The sequence below is a fragment of the Alosa pseudoharengus genome, unplaced genomic scaffold (genome assembly GCF_046254945.1).
Source record: "Alosa pseudoharengus isolate Yale_2024_CS ecotype anadromous, Long Island Sound unplaced genomic scaffold, YU_APseudo_1.1 YU_APseudo_1.1_scf_4, whole genome shotgun sequence".
NCBI classification, from domain to species: Eukaryota; Metazoa; Chordata; class Actinopteri; order Clupeiformes; family Clupeidae; genus Alosa; species Alosa pseudoharengus.
In genome coordinates, this window is record NW_027468774.1 from 18,458,436 (window position 1) to 18,477,924 (window position 19,489).

Here is a 19,489-nt window from a genome sequence, read left to right on the forward strand (position 1 = left end):
TAGTAGCCTAGTCTACAGACCAGACTAGACAACTAGGCTACAGTAGTCTGAAAGGTGATTCAACATGTTTTGCGCCACTGCCCCAGTGTTCAATAAAATTACCACAAACTAGCCTACATGCCTAGCCTGTCCAAGATTATCTAGTATGAAATAGCGCAATGAATGTACACTGAAAGTTTTTTGTAGGTAACTTTACTTAACAGGCCCAAAGTAGGCTTATGGTAGGTTACTGCTTTGCCTAAACGGACCTCGGACCTCTAAAAGCTCTGCCATTGCAATCTGGCGGCTTCCCGCTGGGTGACGCATGTTGTTGCAGCGGAAGTCTCTCGACGTTATTGTTACAATCGGCCAAGATGTCGGTCTCTGGCGTAGGTGTTGCACTGGCTAACGCGCGCCATTCAATTCGAGAAAATGCTTATGATAATTGTGGTACCGACGATCGAATGGATGTTGATTTAGACTCTGGTCACTCTGTAACCGATCGGGGAGACCTGGAATCTGGAAATCGTGCCACTTGTTCCTCAAACGGCAGTGGCGGAGAGGACGATGACGGAGAGGCCATTGATAGGGAAAGGGAAGCCGGGGGCTCGAGTACACCGCGCTCGGGCGATGGAGCAATGTTGGGCGGTGGAAGGGAGCAAGAGGTCACGGTAGAAATTGGGGAGACATACCTCTGTCAGCGCGCGGACAAAACATGGCGTGAGTTGCAGACTATTTAAAACCATGAAATGAATTACGATAACAGTCTATTTTATCGAAGGAATCAATTCGCAGTTAATGTTTATAATATTAAGGGTATGGGTGAAAGGATGTTTCTCCTTGGAATGCTATCCAGATAGTGTTAACTAGAAACAGTACGTTAAACAAATGGCTGTTATTCATAATGGTAAGAGGACCCATACCAGTCAGCTATTTAGTTAGCTTCTAGTAATTTTACATCTCTCTGGACAGCTGCAGAAAGAGATTACTAGCCTATAAATCTTAGACGAGGTTTCTGTCTGCGAGCTTTTATTGCCGTATTCGGCTTCAATAACGTTAATGGCTAAAGTCAGTAGGCTAAATAATCTTAAATATCTTTGAAACCAATAGGTTTCTTATCTCCAACTTGTGCTCTTTCACTGCCCAGCTGGTATTATGTCTGGCCATACAGACTTAAACTGGCCTAAAACAGTGAAGTTCCTATTAAAAGCATACTCGTTTTCTAGCGGTGCCTTTTTGTGAGTGGGCCAGTCCCTTGCTTGCAGATCATTAACATGTTCATTTCTGTTTTCGCCCCAAGATTCTGCCGAGGTCATCCAGTCTAGATTGAATGAGCAGGAGGGCAGAGAGGAGTTCTACGTCCACTATGTAGGATGTAAGTACTCTCGGTACGAACTGGAAAGAAACACTTACACGCATGCAATATCACCAGCAATAGTGGTTCTACATACAAGCTCGTTACCTCTCTCAGCTTAAAGATCTGTATTTTTTTTCACTCTGTGCTTACATGTCTTCCCTCTCCTCTAACCCTGTCCTCCTCAGTCAACCGGCGGCTGGACGAGTGGGTGGGCAAGTCTCGTCTGGCGCTCACAAAGACGGTGAAGGACGCGGTGAGGAAGAGTGTGGAGGAGGGCGGGGAGCTGGGGGATCAGCCCGAGAGGAAGATCACCCGCAACCAGAAACGTAAACATGATGAGATCAACCATGTCCAGAAGGTACTTCTACCCCACCTGCTGCTTGATCAACCCCTTTGGAATAAATCACAAGTGTTACTTTTTGTCATTGAGCCCCAGCTGTAGTTACAATAAGTAAGTACAGCTCTTGCTTATTCTCTAATGTACATTAGAGGTCCATCAGACAGTGTAATGTAGCAATGTTTGGTAGGTTATTTCAGAAGTCTGTTCGTTCCATCCACAAAAAAAGGATACTTTATTATGTCCTATTTTGTAGTCACTGTATACTGTACACTGTAAACCACAATTGGAAACTGGTGTATCGCTAATTGCTGTGTTTTGTTTGTTTACCTGTTCTAATGTTATATGTGATGTTCCCCAGACGTACGCAGAGATGGACCCCACCACAGCAGCCCTAGAGAAGGAGCATGAGGCGGTAAGAGTCTGAGTAGCCACTTAGTTTTAACTCAGGACTGTAGTTGTGCTCTGCCTGTTGCAGTAAAGGCCCAAAGAGGCTATACTTATGTGGACTTTCACCATTCTTCGCACCTAGATCACCAAAGTGAAGTATGTGGACAAGATCCAGATCGGGAACTTTGAGATCGATGCCTGGTACTTCTCGCCGTTCCCCGAGGACTATGGAAAGCAGCCCAAGCTGTGGATCTGCGAGTACTGTCTGAAGTATATGAAGTACGAGAAGACATTCCGCTACCACCTGGTGAGAGCATTAATCTCAGTCATTTTAATAATTTCATGCTTTATATAACAGTGTGGTTTCCTACTCATGAAATTGATACATGTTCATTTGAACACTTTCCTTTTCCCTAATTCTCTTCTGCTCGCCATCTTCTTATGCAGACTCAGTGCCAGTGGCGGCAGCCCCCAGGAAAGGAGATCTATCGCAGAAACAACATCTCTGTGTATGAGGTGGACGGTCGAGACCATAAGGTAAGAAAGTGACCATCATATAAGCTGGCATTGTTCTCTGCAGCAGTGTGTGAAATAGATGCCAGAGTACAACAACCCCAGAGCATGCCTTAAAAGCAACAAAAGAAAACAAGTTTAATATTCCGGTAAAACACTAAGCCATCGGATATACAGATTCAGATGTTGGTCCACCCTTCGGTCAGACAATAACCAATTTAACCTGCCAGTAATACTGTGAAGTTCAAATACTAAATTCAAAATAAAAGGTGTTAGTTTGGTGATCCTGATCTCCCATATGTGCTCCATTCTCTTCCATTTCTACAGATCTACTGCCAGAACCTCTGTTTGCTGGCCAAACTGTTCCTAGACCACAAAACATTATACTTTGATGTGGAGCCATTCATCTTTTACATTCTGACAGAGGTCAACAGACAAGGGGCACACATAGTGGGATATTTCTCCAAGGTATCGCTTTGTTGCTATTGCATTGTATTGCATGTGTATCATAAACATTGTTATGCTCATGTGGTTTGTTTGCATTGTGATGACTTATACAGTCACACTGTCACTCTATGATCCATGATCCACTCTAAGGCCAAAAAAAGATTTACATAAAATCACTGACTCTGATGATGTTGCACAAACAAGAAGACTGCCTTATTTATTAATAACACTTTGACATAATAGAGTGTAATAATGGCTGACAGTCTGATTTTCTGTGTGCAGGAGAAAGAGTCACCCGACGGCAATAATGTAGCCTGTATCCTCACACTTCCTCCATACCAGCGGAGAGGATATGGAAAATTCCTAATAGCTTTCAGTGAGTAATATGAACTGTTATCTCTGATTCTGCCTCAACGAGCAGCTTTTCTCACTGCAGAGAATTGTATTCCTGCTGGAGAAAGTGGGTTTGACTGTTTTGACAGAGCTAGTAATGACAATGATTGGCCTCTGGGTGGCAGGAAGTATACATTTGCTTCTCCTGGCTTGTCCTGTAGTGGGATATGCGCTGAAGGAAAAGAAGAAGTTGCACTTGCCCATCTCCCTGAGGTGACTGCGTAGTGCCATTGACTTTCTGATCTGTTCTTCACCATTCTAGGTTATGAGTTGTCAAAGTTGGAGAACACCGTGGGCTCGCCGGAGAAGCCGCTGTCAGATTTGGGGAAGCTGAGCTACCGGAGCTACTGGTCCTGGGTGCTTTTGGAGATCTTACGAGATTTCAGGGGAACGCTGTCCATCAAAGACCTGAGGTAAACGCTCAAGAATCTCACATCAGCGTGAAACATCTTTCATATTGACTTAACTGCGCTTGTTTGAAGAGACATCACTTCTTTGATCCCTGAGTAGTTTTCTGTAGTCAACTCTACTGTGTTAACACATCCATTTTGAGTAATTACCAAATGCCACATGCTGACTCGTGTGAAGTCGTCTGGACCTGAGATGTATTGAAGAGACACTCCCCATTCTGACCTCATTGCACATTCTCTGCTTTGCAGTCAGATGACGAGCATCACACAGAGTGACATCATCAGCACCCTGCAGTCGCTGAACATGGTGAAGTACTGGAAGGGCCAGCATGTCATCTGTGTCACCCCCAAACTGGTGGAGGAGCACCTGAAGAGTGCTCAGTACAAAAAACCCCCGATCACAGGTGGGTTTGTGTGCATTCGTGTGTGCTTGCACTTATTTGTGTCCTATAATACATGTGCTCAGTACAAGAAACCCCAAATCACAGGCGTGTGTGTATGTTTGTTTGTCTGTGTCCTATAATATGTATGTGTGTGTGTGTTTTAATATGTGTGATGTGGTTATGACTGCACTTGGGTCTCTTTGTCTCTTAATGGGTCTGTTTGTCTCTCGGCAGTGGACACAGTGTGTCTGAAATGGGCCCCACCCAAACACAAGCAGGCCAAGTTCTCCAAGAAATGAGGCCCATCCAGAGGCACCCTGGCTATCCTCTCATACTTGCCATGCATCAGAGGTCTCTCCTATGGTCCACCGTTCATATTCTTAGTGATAAGAGCATATATTGTTGCACATTGCGATCTGTTGTTTTGTATTTTTTTTTTGTTTGTTTGGATTTTTAAGTAAATGGTTCTATTGTACCCACTGCTGTGTTGTCTTTGTTCATTGTTACAGAGTTACTGAAATTGTGTGTGTGTGTGTGTGTGTGTGTGTGTGTGTGTGTGAATTGAATTTCTATTCAGAACTGTATGCACCTCTGAAATTAAAGGTGTAGTTCTATAACATACACCAGCAATAAATCAATACAAAGTAAATCCAAGAGCAACATTCCATGAAATAAAAGGTGTAGTTTTATAATAACCATACTTACACCAGCAATACATTAATACAAAGTAAATCCAAGAGCAATATTCCATGATATTGTATTATGTGCATATTGTGAAGCTGTTCTAAGGATGTCCGCTCAACCTGCGCACGTCACGTTTGTGTGGCGCAGTGCTGTCAGTTCTCTGCAAGCTTTGTAGACATCAGCTGTTTGCATCCAGATAAGGCAGCAGCCGAGGATATGGCGTCTAGTGGTACGTGTAACTTATATGTTGCCTAACAGCTCGATGTAGTTCAAACTGTTCTCTGTTTTTTTATATTGCAGTGACTGTCAGCAATAGGTTATTATCGAATGTAAAAACGTAAACCGATGCAAATTATCGCTTGTTCCGATGCTAGGACTGCAGAAGGTTGTTAGCTATCGTTAGCATTTACTAGCATCTAGCCGTGTGACCTGAGTGCTTAGTTAACGTTAATGCTGTAATCATGTCTTCATGAAAGTGTGTTGTTGCACGAATATCAGTGTGACATTATTTAAAGGATGTGAATTACAATAAAGTTAGAGTCGGGAGATTTAGGTCATCCTGAAGAACATGTCGGATCCCACCATTTTGTTCGCTAAGTCTCGTCTGTGCTTAATGATAAGCGTCACTCTGCCTAGCTACTTTCCCGTGACCTACATTTAATATATCCATGCAGACCCGCTAAACAGAATTATTTGTACGACGCATGTGTCGTGATAGTAATGTGTTACTAATAATTGCAGTAACGCATGACAAAATTGACTCAATAATGTGATAGTAGTTAGCTAGGCTAGTTTGCTATAACGTTAGTCAACGCTAAATGCCGTTTGGTTGCTATGGAGCAGGGGATATAGAATTTCTATTTATGGTGTAGTCTATGGTTCTAGCACAGCTGCTATTACCCTCTGCTGCAATATTGTGACATTGCGCTTTTTACACTTTTTTTCTAAAAATGAACAGCAACTTAAATTGAACAGTGAATTACACTGCTGTAAAATAATAAACGGCTAATTATGAATCAATGTTAACCTCCAAAATGAATGTGCTAGACAGCCTAGCCAGCCAAAACCAAGCCACTTGATAATCTCACTGAATTGAGCCGGAAACCTAAATGTATTTGATTGGTCTAGTTGGAACATTGTTTGCCAGATTTTTTGACAGATTTTCTCTTTTCCCAGATTATTCCCAGAGTTCATCCCATGGGTAAGTGGACATTTTACTGAGGCTGTAGTCTGTTGTGGATGGATAGCTTACTTACAAAAGCTTAGAAAAACAAGACAGAATTGCAATGCACATAACTTGAAATTTAGATGAAATGTAATTGCATTTTGATAATATATTGATAGAAGTGTTTTGTGTGGCTTACTGTTATGTGTTGTCTTGGGTCAACAGATATGGGGCTTATGGTGGACAGTCGGGTGGTGGTGGTGGCAGCTTTAACCAACCCCAGGGCCAGAGCTACGGCCAGCAGCCCTACAGTGGCTACACCCAGAGCCCTGAACAGTCCTCAGCCTCTTACAACCAGGGCAGCTACAACTCCAGCTACGGGCAGTCTCAGTCAGGTGCCTGATTCTACATGCAGGGGCGCTGCTAGAAATTTTGGGCCCTATGACAGATTAATTCTGGGGCTCCCTGTCATTGCGGGGCCCATAGAATCGTCCTAACTAACCCCCCCCCAGCGGCGCCCCTGTCTACATGTCCTAATGTGACCTTGGACTGCCTGTGACCAACTTCTCCTCCTGCTTGATTCCCCTCAGGTGGATATGGCTCTCCGCCTCCGTCCCAGGGCTATAATCAGTCCAGTCAAGCCTACAACCAGCCTCCCCAGAGTGGCTACTCCCAGCAGTCCTCCTACCCCAGCTATGGCCAGCAGCAGTCTGCTTCTCCTCCCTCTGCCCCTAGGTCAGTAATGAGGAACACGTCATGATGGAAGAGAATCCACTCTGTAGTATTATTAAAGTCATGTAGGATGTGATAGCCTGCCACATAGCTGTCATTTACAGACATACATGTAACAACTGAACAATGTCTATCCATCCGTATCTATATAGTGGTAAAACCAGGTCTGTTGTCAGAGTTTGACCTTGTTGTTTGTTGCTCTGTATATGCATGTAACTGCATTTGTTTTCTGGTTCTGGATTGTTTTCTCAGCTATGGCAGCAGCTCCCAGTCATCCAGTTATGGATCCCAGAGTGGCGGTTACGGGAGTAGCGGTGGACAGGGTGGAGGTTACAGCGGTGGCAGTGGTGGACAGGGTGGAGGATACAGCAGCGGTCCTCAGGGAGGCAGCTACGGCAGCAGCGGGCCTCAGAGCGGAGGCTATGGTGGGAGCAGCGGCGGCCAGGGTGGAAGTTACGGGGGCAGCGGGGGACCGACGCCATCACAGCACGGGGGTTCGGCCTACAGCCAGACGCCAAACTACAGCTCGCCCCCACCACAGAGCTACGGACAGCAGAGCCAGTACGGTCAGGGAGGAGGTAAAATGCTGATCTTTTTGTTGTGTGTAGGTGCTGTTTCATTTGGCTGCAAAGCCTGCATTGTGCTTTTTACATTTACACTGCTCCTTGGATAAGTTGGACTCCCCCTAAATATATATATACAGGGTCGGACTGGGAACAAAATTCGGCCCTGGCAATTTTCTCCTGGATCGGCCCACCACTGGACCGACGACCCCCCCCCCCCCCAAAAAAAAAAAAAAAAATCCCCCCACTGATTCCCCCCATAAATAACAAACACCCCGTATTATGCTGTAGCAACACTTCATAAACTGAACCCAAACATTAAACATTTATATTTGAGATCTAATCACAATAACATGGGGGTCCGGGGATGTCCGGGGATGTTTTTTTTTAAATTCTGGTTGCTAATCACACCATTTTAAAGTGATTTGAGAGGGACAGGATTCAGGGATAGGCAAGACAGATTCTGTCTGTCTCACGTCATGTTACCCCATGCGTTAAACCACATGTCACTGCTTGACTAAATGAAAAATATAGGCTACTGAACAGGACATTGTCCTAGTTGACAGAAATTACATTTTGTGCCAACATGTTGTAGAAACACAACCACAGCCTTAATTTGGTGCAAATCTCCTTTACTTTGGTTATACACTTTCCAAGTTTCACTTTCACTGTCGTTGTGAGCTAAAAGGCTAGGCCTACTACAGTATGGGAAATACTTTGAGTAGGATCAGCTCCAAAAATGAATGGATTTTCTTTAACCTGTGCTATACTTTTCCACCAAGTTGTGCGGAAATTGTAGACTACCTGTAGTTTTTTTATGTTGACAGAACCGCACTACAGTAGCCTACATGGTGCAGTAAATGGAAGCTCTTGGTAGCGTGTGCAACTAACGTCTATAAAAACAATATATATATGGAATAAAACTAGACCTCTGGTTGCTGTTTACGGTTAAACTGTGATGATGTGAACACCAGCCAGCGGAGGGCACCACCTACTAGGCTACCATGCACTCGTAGTGGGGCTATTCCCCACAAACCTAGCGGCTGCTTGGACAAATCAACTTGAGGGGTGGGGCAGGGGGGCGCGGTTGTACAGATTACCAGTCTGAGCCTGTATATATATAATAAATAATAATAATAATAATAATAGTTGTTCAGCTAATAGGCCATGGTAACATCAAAATGTATTTGAGAATCAGGATGGATATATATAAAAAATATTTTAAAAAAGTGTTAAAGACCTACAAATCTGCTTACGTGTTTACTAGCATATGATGCAAAATAAGTTGCCCATGGGTTTCCTTTGATGTATCCTTTCCCTAGGCTATGATGCCCCGGATTCCCCCACAGGAGACAGTGGGGCAGGAGGCTTCAGGGGTTTGGACGGCGGGTTCGGTGGCCGAGGCCGCGGGGGCGGCCGGGGCTTTGGAGGCCGTGGAGGAGATGGGGGGTTTGAGAGGGGAGGCCGTGGAGGACCCAGAGGACCAGGAGTCATAGGGTAAGCATCAAGCCATGCTCTCTCTCCCCTCATTGCACAGTCCCACAGGCAGCTCATGTCAAGGTGCATGGATTAATCTAATACTCCAGATGTTGGAGGGTACCTGACTCAGCAAATGAAAGTATAGAAGTGCTAAAAAATGCCTATTCCTAATTGTCCAGCCTTCTCAAAAACTAATTTACTTGAGATGGTATGTGTGAAGTGTGAGCTGTGGTCACCTAAGTTCTGGTAACCTAATGGATGTACACTACCTGGACCTTCATATGATGGTAAGAATGGCCAACAAATCAGGTGGCATGAAGCTGTAACATGGTTTTATTGTGTTCACAATGTTTGAAAAGAAAAAACATCTCTAATACTATTGCTACCAAAGAGACTTCTTACTGTTTGGGGTTGTCCTCACTTCAACTGGTAACAAGCGTTACATGAGGTCTAAACACTAGAGGGTAAATTGCTTCTGGAAAGACTGAGGTAACACAGATCATATAACGGATTTTGGGTTTATTGTCTCTACCACACCATTGTGATCCAGTCTTGCTGTGCTTTAAATATCTCTAACTCGCACATCTCAACAAGTACAAAGCACAAGTTCTGGCTTATCTTTGTTATATTTGAATCTTGTTGGCATCATCTCAGTGGATGATGAAGGTATCTGTGACCTTTAACCTTTGAGATGGTAATCCTCTGAGCTTTGTGGACTGCCATCCCAGTCTCCACCAAGTATTCTCACCGCTCAGTGTTGTCTGACCGTAGCTAGGAAAGTCTGTGGTTCACAATGCTTAATGGGGGACTCCATCCAGAAAATATCGATCACTAGAGCCCTAAACTAAACTAAACCATGTGGCTCCTCGGGGAGTCTTCAGCATTGATCACAGCAGCTTTGAACTGAGACATCTGACCGTGACAAGGAACACTGACTTTATATGTGATTCAGTGCAATGGTGTGTTACATATGTGAGCAATCCTGGCAAGAGCTTAAGTAAAATACAGCAGGAAACATTTTGTCCTTTCAGAAAGTAACTCGGCACTCACCAAAGGGTTAGGGCCCTGTAATCCAATGTCAGACCAGGTGCTTATAACCACAGCATGCAAACTCCAAAACAGTGTCACGCATTACACTTGAATCCTTAAGTTACATTTGGATGCACTCTTTTCTTCAAAACCTATGTAAAGGCACTGCTGCAGACTTTCTACACTGGAGGTAGAGGTAAAAAGTACACACGTTAGACATACCGCTCAGGTTGGATGTTTTTGTAGCTCATTATTACCGAAACAAAAAACTGCTCTGTAGTCCTAAATGCTGATAACTGTACTAAATTGAGAATGGTATTAATATTAACCTATTTACTGGTTGTAACACATAAGTGTTCGTGGCATTGGCTCACATTTGTCATGGTCCTTGATCCCTTACCTCTCCTCCCTCCTCCTGCAGGGTGACAGCCATATGTGATGAATGTTTTAATTATTCTACCAATCTCCTCCTAGGGTCTCACGTCCATCAGGGCGTGTTGTGCTTGGCTTTGCTTTAAAAGTAGGAGGGGCAGGGCACAAGGGGCTAGCCTGCAAATATCCTAATGGGGCTCTGACAGGGTAGCCACAGTTGTAGGGAAAGGGTTTTTAGAAGAAATCTATGTGAAAATGGGACTTGATATGGTATTGAAGAAGAGTTAACAGCTCAAACACAACAACTCAAAACCAGCAAGTCATGCAAAGTGATCAAAGGAAAGAGAGCAAAGAAATGAATTCATAATAGATGTGATTGATAACGTTTGGTTGTTGTATTGAGTGGTGACTCAATGAACTTGGTAAAAAGGGCAATTAAAGTCTCACCAAAAAGAAAAGTCCGTCAGAATGCCAAAGCATCTTTCAGACATCTCCTCAGTGGGATAAGCAGTTGCTAAGAGATGTGATCCTGAAAGATAATCATTTGCTACTGCTGCTGCTGTTAAATCTAAGGGTTAGAGACATTTGAAATATTGACACGAGGGTCGGGAAAGGAGCAGGCGAGGAGAAAAAGGAAAAGAGGGAAGAGGGGTGGAAATGGAGTCACTGAAGGGTGGTCCTGACCCCCTCAAAGCCACATTGTGTGGGGGAGCAGGGAAGGTCGGGCTCACACACACCAGAGGCCCAATCGTCTTGCTTCTCTCTCCCTCTCCATCAGCACGGCCGATCGAGGAGGATTCAATAAGTTTGGTGGTAAGTGACAAAATCTTTAAATGAGACTCTAGAAGGGTTTACAAAAAAGAGGGCTTTCTCCAGCATGTCTGATCCACACATGGGAGGTTACTCTACTTAACAGTGGGGGAAATCAACTATTCAGTTCATGCTTTTCATATTATGCGATTGACTAAAAGACAAAAGGACTATAAAGAATGGCTTCTATCAGTCAATAATACCTGTATGGTTGGACGTAAAATGTAGATATGTCAAATGACAATCTCTAAATTGATAAATTCGTCTGTATCATGTTTGTTGTGCGTGTTCGTTGTGGTTGTGTTTGCACATGGGCTTTGGGTGTGTCTTAGGTGTATGTGTATGGGGGGCCTGGCTTTCATGTGCATCAAGAACACATGCTGCTTGATACTGCCATACACAATAATATGTTCATAACAAAATGCGATCAGATGGTTAGCTAATGTTATATATATATTGATGATTCTTTCCACTTGGTTGGTTTTGTTACCAGTAGATATGTTGTGATATTTAATAGATCTGGGTCAATGGTCATGGTAAATTAGATCAAACTCGCAAGTTTTTTTGTTTTTTGTTTGTTTTCCAAACTTGTCGACTTTGACTTCATATTTGACTACCATCCTGGATGTCCAATCTGTGACTGAGTTTGTCTGAGGTTTGAGTGGAGGAATGCGAAGATTTTAAGATTACCTTCAGACGAGAAAGTCTCAGGCTAATCAAGATGTCTTGCATACAGAAACCCTTGGGAATACCTTTTCACATCATATGCTATTGCATAAATAAAAACACGACAAATACCAAGCCTTGGCATGCCTCACTTAAGTGTTTGCCTTCAAACACTGATGTGGCGTCTTGTCCAGATGTATCAAGTGTACCAGCAATATTTGGTACTGTCACAGAAGCAAAATGTACCAAAGTTGAGTTGATTTCAGTCATGGATGTGTCCTGCACACATGCAATACTGGTCCATTGGTTGATCTTGTGAACTGCTGCCCACACACACTGAAGAAACAAAAGAAATCTGTCTTTGTACGTTGGGGAATGATTCATTTACTTGTCATCACATTTTGTTATTGGAAGCCCAACACTACCAGAGGTATTGTGCAAGTCCACTGGGTGTTTGCTGGATTAGCTTTGGGTTGCACTGCAATGCATTCTGATTAGTGCTTTGTTTCCTTGGTAAGAGTCATTTTCAATGCACATGTTTCTCAGAGGAGCTAGGAGTTGACGTGTGTTTCCATTATGCTGGTAGAATTGTTCTGTTGTATCCAGTTGAACTTGCAACATTTACATTTATTTATTTATGCGTTTATGTACAGTACAAATGTACATTGGTATGCGTGGCCCTTTGGACCGAGAGTTTTTAGCACCTTTCTCCACAACCTCAGAAACATAAAAACCTAGAGGTACTCAACCCTAAACCTCAGCAGATGTTAAGTACTCAACCCTAACCCTCAGCAGATGTTATGTACAGTGCGTTGGAAATGCTATCTTTACTACATGTATTTGCTTAGTTCAGTTGGTCTGCAAAACTGAGTTCCCAAATGTTCAAACCAAACAAGCTGTCATTTCCGAATTGATTCTGCAAGGCAGCTTAATAATCCTTGAAGGACAAGACCCAGAGGTCCTTTACTTGAAAACTCATGGAAGTCCAGAAATGCAAATTCAGAGTGCTTTGTTGACATGCCAAAAGACAATTTAGAGCATTTTGTAGGAGTGTCGAAATATGGGTTTGGTGAAGGTGGGATAAACCTTCACAGACACAGACAAAATCTCTGGATCTGAGTGAATGTGAAAGCCTCTTGAGCTGATGAACTGTATGCACAATGTAACATCAAGGAAATAAGCTGGTGATGAAAGATTTATTGCTGTTTCACAACATCTCTCCCATGATTGTTACTTTTTTTTTATTTTTTATTTTTTATGTGATGTGGCATTAATCAAAATGCAATATAAACACCTTATGGGACTTGGGGAGAGATCAGCCGAGGTTTGCAAAGCATGGTTGACCTCTGTCTACCTGTTCACAAAATGATGAAATAGTTTTCAAAAATCACAAGGATGTGTAAAATGAATGTTGCCCTCTCCAACTGTGACAAAAAATGCTTCCATCTACACAAGGAAAATGCAAATATGGTTTTGGATATGGTACCTTTTTTGGTGATAATACCTCTAATAGCACTGTGAGAACTGTAGGAGTGTGTTGGTAAATCAACTCATGAGTCTGACAACTTCTGAGATCAGTCATGAATCAGCAGTTTAGCCATGTGTGTGCTTGTATCGGTGTACACATACATTTGTAAGTGTGTGAGGCGGTCGGTGTTGATGTGTGTGTGGTTCTGCGTGTGGTCAATGTGAAGCCTTAAGGGATTGGGTGGACTACAGTTAGAACTGCGGTCTAAAAGGCCAACCCTGTTCTACAGTTTCCCAGAAGGAAATGCGAGGCATGCTCAGAAGTGAGGGAGATACTTTTTAAGGGTTTATCTATTTGAGTTGTGTTGGTGTATCTATTTGGGTGTTTCCTGCAAACGGCTAATGTTCCTCCCTCTGTCTTGTCAGGCCCCAGACCTGGAGGAGCTGGAGGGCCAAACTCAAGTAAGTAGCTTATAGTCACCCAAACCAGCACTACCTATAGTTACCACTCCAAATATGTTAAAGGACAATTCCGGCGCAAAATGAACCTAGGGGTTAATAACACATGTGTACCGAGTTCAACCGTTCGCTGGGATTTGTTTTTATGCTAGTCGAATGTGACCAGTTTTATTGCAAACCGCTTATTAGCGTTTAACGCTAGCCTTCGGGGCACACGTACAGTAGAAAGAAATCGCTATTTCTATACCACTAACAAGGCTCAAAATAGCACCACACTTACACAGTAGCATAATGAGGGTCTCTACATGTAAACCGAAGCATTGAGAACTTTGTAAGTGTACAGGCAGTTTATTAAAAAGAAACACATTACCGTTCACGTCTGGTTCACATATACAGGCAGGCGATATAAACTAAAATCAAACGTAATTTGCTCAATATAGGCCTATCAGAAATAATAGCTCCGATGTAACTTAACTTGTATAGTGTACTTACTTAGTGGATTCATCTGGTCCCTCTGGTATGGATCGCCGCCGCATGTGTGGTATTGACTAGCCTACAGGTAGCTTCTAGCTCTCTCTCTCATAGCCCTTTCACGGAGCTCCCGCAGCTCTTCGTTGGTATTCCGACTCGAAAAGATAAGGAAGTCCAATAAGGGTTCATCCTCGATGTCTTCAAATTCGTTCAAATAACCTGCCATCTCTTATGTCTCCTGTTGCGTTCAGTGCTTCTCTTTTGCACAGTCCTTCTGCAACAACGTTTCACCCGAGATTCACTTCACATCCCAGAGTTCTGTTTAACCAAGGCGCCTGCCTGTATGTGAACCAGACGTCAACGGTAATGTGTTTCTTTTTAATAAACTGCCTGTACACTTACAAAGTTCTCAATGCTTCGGTTAAACGTTAATAAGCCGTTTGCAATAAACCTGGTCACATTCGACTAGCATGAAAACAAATCCCAGCGAACGGTTGAACTCGGTACACATGTGTTATTAACAGGGTTGGGTCAGATTACTTTGAAATGTAATCCATTACTGACTACAAATTACATGGCAATTTTTGTAATCAGTAACGTAGTCAGGATTACCAAAAACATGTAACGTAATCTGATTACTTTAGGATTACTTTTAGATTACTTCAATAAATATGTCCCTTAAGTAAAAGACACTACCACTGAATTGATGAAAGAATTCTCATTCTATTTTTCTGTTTATTATTTTATTACATCTAAGAAATCTCTTTGCTCTGAGTAAAGCATTCCTGTGTGAATTAACTGATCTTTTCCTCCAAAATTCTTAATGTAGCCCCTTGTTTTAGTGTTACCATTTACTTTGAGGTCACCAGGTCCCATTGTCTGAAAAACACCCAAAACTAATACATTTCTATAGCTATTCTTCACTTTGGGGGTGGTATTTTGGTGGTTGAAATTTCCCCCAAAATTGATCACTTAGTCATCATGGATGTGATCATGGATCACTATTCTCCAAACATGCACAACTCATCTTAACCTTTATAAGGGCACACCTGGACAATGAATTTAGCTTTCGCTGGATTTTTTTGACCCAGGGACATGGCCTGAGATTGAATGACACCATGTCCATTTCAATTGTGTGTGTGGGGGGGTATTATTCCTTTGGGATGTTTTTCAACCAGGGGGACCTGGTGACTTTCTCAAAGTAAACAGTAACACTAAAACAAGAGGCTACATTAAGATTAGGAGGAAAAGATCAGGCAGTGTGCCGAGAGACCTGCCCCAATAGTAAATAAGTTAGTAAGTAAGTATAGATACTTTTTTGATCCCGTGAGGGAAATTTGGTCTCCCAATCCGCGAATTAGTGAAGCACAGTGAACACACAGTGAGGTGAAGCACACAATGAGCACACAGTGAGGTGAAGCACACACCAACCCGGAGCAGTGAGCTGTCTGCTACAACGGCGCTCGGGGATCAATGAGGGGTTAGGTGCCTTACTCAAGGGCACTTCAGTCGTGGATGTGGGCATGGGAGAGCAGTGCTCAACCACTTCCCCCGCTCACATTTTTTCTACTGGTCGGGGATCGAACCGGCAAGCCCGAAGCTTGTCGAATTAAAAGATAACTAGGCTACCATTAAAAAGTTGCATTGCTTGCATGATAAAATGTAATCAGGTAATCCCGAACAATGTAACTGTAATCTGATTACACAATTTTTTTATTGTAATCTGGGCTGATTATAGTTACTTGATTTTTGTAATCTGATTACGTAATCCAGATTACATGTAATCCGTTACTACCCAACCCTGGTTATTAACCCCTAGGTTCATTTTGCGCCGGAATTGTCCTTTAATGCTTAGAGACCTGGCCCTACCACCAGACGTTTCTGTGCCTTGTTGCTTATATCCGTTTTCAGTTTTTGTAGGTGTGGATCACAATGTATATCTGTGTATTAATGTATGCCTTTCTCTCTCTTTTCCACAGTGCAAGATCAGGATAACTCTGACAACAACACCATCTTCGTCCAGGGTCTGGGTGATACCTACACCGTGGACGCAGTGGCTGACTACTTCAAGCAGATTGGCATCATCAAGGTACACTCTGCCTTTTCTCTTTGGTCATTTCAATTATGTTTAGCCAAGTATCACATGCACAGGTGTTTGACTTGGGGGCAGCCGTGGCCTACTGGTTAGGGCTTCTGGCTTGGAACCGGAAGGTTGCCGGTTTGATCCCCGACCAGTAGGAAAGGCTGAAGTGCCCTTGAGCAAGGCACCTAACCCCTTACTGCTCCCCGAGCGCCAAATGTCCCAAAGACCAAATGTCCCTCACGGGATCAAAAGAGTATATATACTTATACTTATACTTATACTTACTTGACTCACAAATGTTCAGCTTGTTAGCAACTGTTTTGGCTGCAAACCTTGGCCTCCACCTCTCCACAGTGCTAGCATTAAAATGTCTCTTCAAACATTTTTCTCATTTCATGCAGGCAATTTTGGAATGTATGTTTCCTGAAGTATACTTCCTAATCATTACTATTATTGTTTTTTTATTGCAAAAGAAATGTGCCTCTATCAAGGTCATTTTTCCAGGTCAACATTGGTGTTAGTGCTCACTTCATTCTCTCCCTTCGCATCTCAGATCAATAAGAAGACAGGCTTGCCCATGATAAACCTCTACACAGACCGCGACAGCGGCAAGCTGAAAGGAGAAGCCACCGTCTCCTTCGATGACCCGCCCTCAGCCAAGGCAGCCATTGACTGGTTTGATGGTAAGTTGGATTCATTGGTCAGTTCTCCTATAGCGATAGATTGGGCCTTATCTGGCATGTCTGATTGGCAAGGTGGCTAGTTGGCAGGTTTTGTATTGCTGTTGTGTTCATCAGAATCGTCTGGCCCACAGTGTGTTCTGATGTCTTCGCTTTCCAACTTGAATTGAATAGGGAAAGACTTTAACGGGAACCGCATAAAGGTGTCCTTTGCCACCCGGCGGTCAGAGTTTGGACGCGGTGGAGGAGGAAGCCTGAGAGGTGGTCGAGGCAGAGGGGGTGAGTTGTTGTGTGCGCGTGTGTGGGTGTGTGTGGTTGTGTGATTAAAAAGGCGTGTGTCATTAAAAGGTGACTTGATTTGATTAGTCCTTGTGCAGCACGATATTGGGGGTCAGTCCCCGCAGAGTGCGGAGTCCCGTGCAGAGCGTGTGCTGTCCCCTCCTGCAGGGCCCATGGGCCGGGGAGGATTTGGAGGTGGTCGAGGAGGAGGATTCCCAGGCAACAATGGAGGAGGAGGAGGAGGAGGAGGAGGAGGCGGCGGTGGTGGTGGTGGTGGGCAGCAGAGAGCTGGAGACTGGAAGTGCTCCAATCCGTGAGTTTGCGGCCATTTACTGTTGATTGGTCTTGCAGGTCCAGGTTTAGAAGTGCATGTCACTTCTATTGGTAATGTGGTCATATATTGATGCAGGACTTGTGGGAACCTGAACTTCTCCTGGAGGAATGAGTGCAACCAGTGCAAAGGCCCTAAACCAGAGGGAGCTGGAGGGATGTCACCCTTGGGAGGTGAGAGAGGAATTGATGGATGGATGGATGGATGGATGGGCAAGCAAAATAATGGGTTTTAAGTTGGGGAGTTTTCTACATAGGTGTTAGAGTTTTTTTAAACTTATAACAATCTTTCACAACTTTAGAGCTTGTAATGAGTTTAACAGTAGCAGCTTATCAAAGTTTGTAAAAGCAATACAATGTTAATGCAGCCAAGAGAAAGACAGTCTTTTTTTATAGATAGATAGATAGATAAATAGATAGATACTTTATTGATCCCCAAGGGGAAATTCAAGGTCTCAGTAGCATACGGACATCACACACAACATGCACTTACAGCAGAAAGGGTAAATATAAGTATATACATATAACAAAATTCCACTGTACAATAGAGACAGTAGAAGATAAGAAAAACTAACAAAACTAAATACTAAATATACTATATAAATTAAATTAAAAAAATCCACAGTGTGCTTGAGAATGATCAAGCATGAGACGCTTGCAGTGACAGGGCCAGGACTGGCCTGCAGTTCTGTGTGCATGGTAAGGTGCTCAAGAGAGTGAGTGTCATGGTGAAGGTGCAAAAAGTAGTCCAACAGTAGTCCAACAGTGCAATAGTGCAAGAATATGGTCTAGAGACCAGCATAAATAATATGGACAAATAAGAGAGTAATGTATAATGTGGACAAGGTAATATAAAACTATGTCAGTGCAAGAATAGGTTGAGGTAATAGGGTTACAGCCATTGGTCATTTTTCAGTATTGTAGCAGAAGCCATTGGTCATGTGTGCTAATATAGCAAGAAAAACAGTGTAGCAGTAAAACAGTAGTACAACATTAGGCTGTGGACAGTGGTAAGACAGTAGTAAAACAGTAGTCTCTCTGTTTGCAGCAGGAGGAGGAGGAGGAGGGGGCTTCGGGGGAGACCGGGGGGGCAGAGGTGGCTTTGATCGCGGAGGATTCCGAGGTCGTGGGGGAGACCGCGGGGGATTCAGAGGGCGCGGTGGGGACCGTGGAGGCTTCGGCCCAGGAAAAATGGATGGAAGGTGAGCAGTCTTTTCCTTGCTGTGAAATAAAAATCATACTGATACTGGTAACTCTCATGTGTCTGACAACCACTGTGACTACACTGCTATCAGGATTACACTGATTATGAGGGTGGGTGAGGATAATGAGAGTGCTGCTTTTGGTGCGCTCGCAGGTCAGACCACCGGCACGACCGCAGGGACCGTCCCTACTAAACTGGAACCTGGATCCGAACCTTCACTCCTGCCGCCACTCCTCAACCTCATCTTGGGACCAGCAATGACTCTTCCTCCCCTTTTATATACAGTGTTTTCAAGTTCTTGCTTTGAATGTGTTCATGTCCTGTGTGGAGAATCAGGATCTACTTTTTGGATCATGTGACACATACAGACACACACACACACACACACACACACACCAATTTACTCACATATTCTTCTATTTATCTCCGAGGATAGTGTTACTTTGACCTGCATCCATGTGTTCAAGTGTTTGTGTTACTTTAATCTCTCTTGTTAGTGTTTGTTGGGTTTAATATTTTGGTATACAGAATGTGTTACAGAACTAAAAGAAACTACACTAATTGTATGACTCTACTTTCCTTTTTATAGCAACAATAGAGTGAGTGGTTGCTGACTGGGTGTACATATGGAGAAACAATTTTGAAGATGTTTTTATATGATTTTATATGGCTCATGATTCTTATGACAACAGCTATTCCCTAGTGAGTTTGATATCACAATTCTTCTTTGCACTTTGTTTAAAGGTACAATTGAAGACTGGAGAATGACATTATGGTCTTTAGCCTCAGGAGGGCAGTCTTTCAACT

The 19,489-nt window shown here is 43.3% G+C and overlaps 2 protein-coding genes across 5 annotated transcripts; both read left to right on the forward strand.

The window, feature by feature from the left end:
- Positions 1-327: 327 nt before the first annotated feature.
- Positions 328-4,684, forward strand: kat8 (K(lysine) acetyltransferase 8). Its single transcript, XM_076265112.1, has 11 exons — positions 328-699; positions 1,280-1,354; positions 1,522-1,694; positions 2,035-2,088; positions 2,206-2,370; positions 2,511-2,600; positions 2,904-3,044; positions 3,306-3,399; positions 3,679-3,829; positions 4,076-4,230; positions 4,444-4,684. The coding sequence occupies exons 1-11, from the start codon at positions 354-356 to the stop codon at positions 4,506-4,508; spliced, it is 1,509 nt and encodes a 502-aa protein (XP_076121227.1). The 5' UTR covers positions 328-353; the 3' UTR covers positions 4,509-4,684.
- Positions 4,685-5,050: 366 nt separating this feature from the next.
- On the forward strand, positions 5,051-19,243 carry fus (FUS RNA binding protein). 4 transcript variants are annotated; one of them, XM_076265113.1, is made up of 15 exons: positions 5,051-5,122; positions 6,070-6,094; positions 6,284-6,453; positions 6,649-6,793; positions 7,043-7,368; positions 8,676-8,850; positions 11,012-11,046; positions 13,603-13,638; positions 16,086-16,195; positions 16,743-16,872; positions 17,044-17,148; positions 17,236-17,461; positions 17,558-17,652; positions 18,527-18,680; positions 18,836-19,243. In XM_076265113.1, exons 1-15 carry the CDS (start codon positions 5,110-5,112, stop codon positions 18,873-18,875), a joined length of 1,785 nt encoding a protein of 594 aa, XP_076121228.1. In that variant the 5' UTR covers positions 5,051-5,109; the 3' UTR covers positions 18,876-19,243. The 4 variants fall into 4 exon arrangements, with proteins under 4 accessions (XP_076121228.1, XP_076121229.1, XP_076121230.1 ...); XM_076265114.1 differs by having other exon boundaries at positions 18,533-18,680; XM_076265115.1 differs by having other exon boundaries at positions 17,317-17,461.
- The last annotated feature ends 246 nt before the right edge of the window (positions 19,244-19,489 follow it).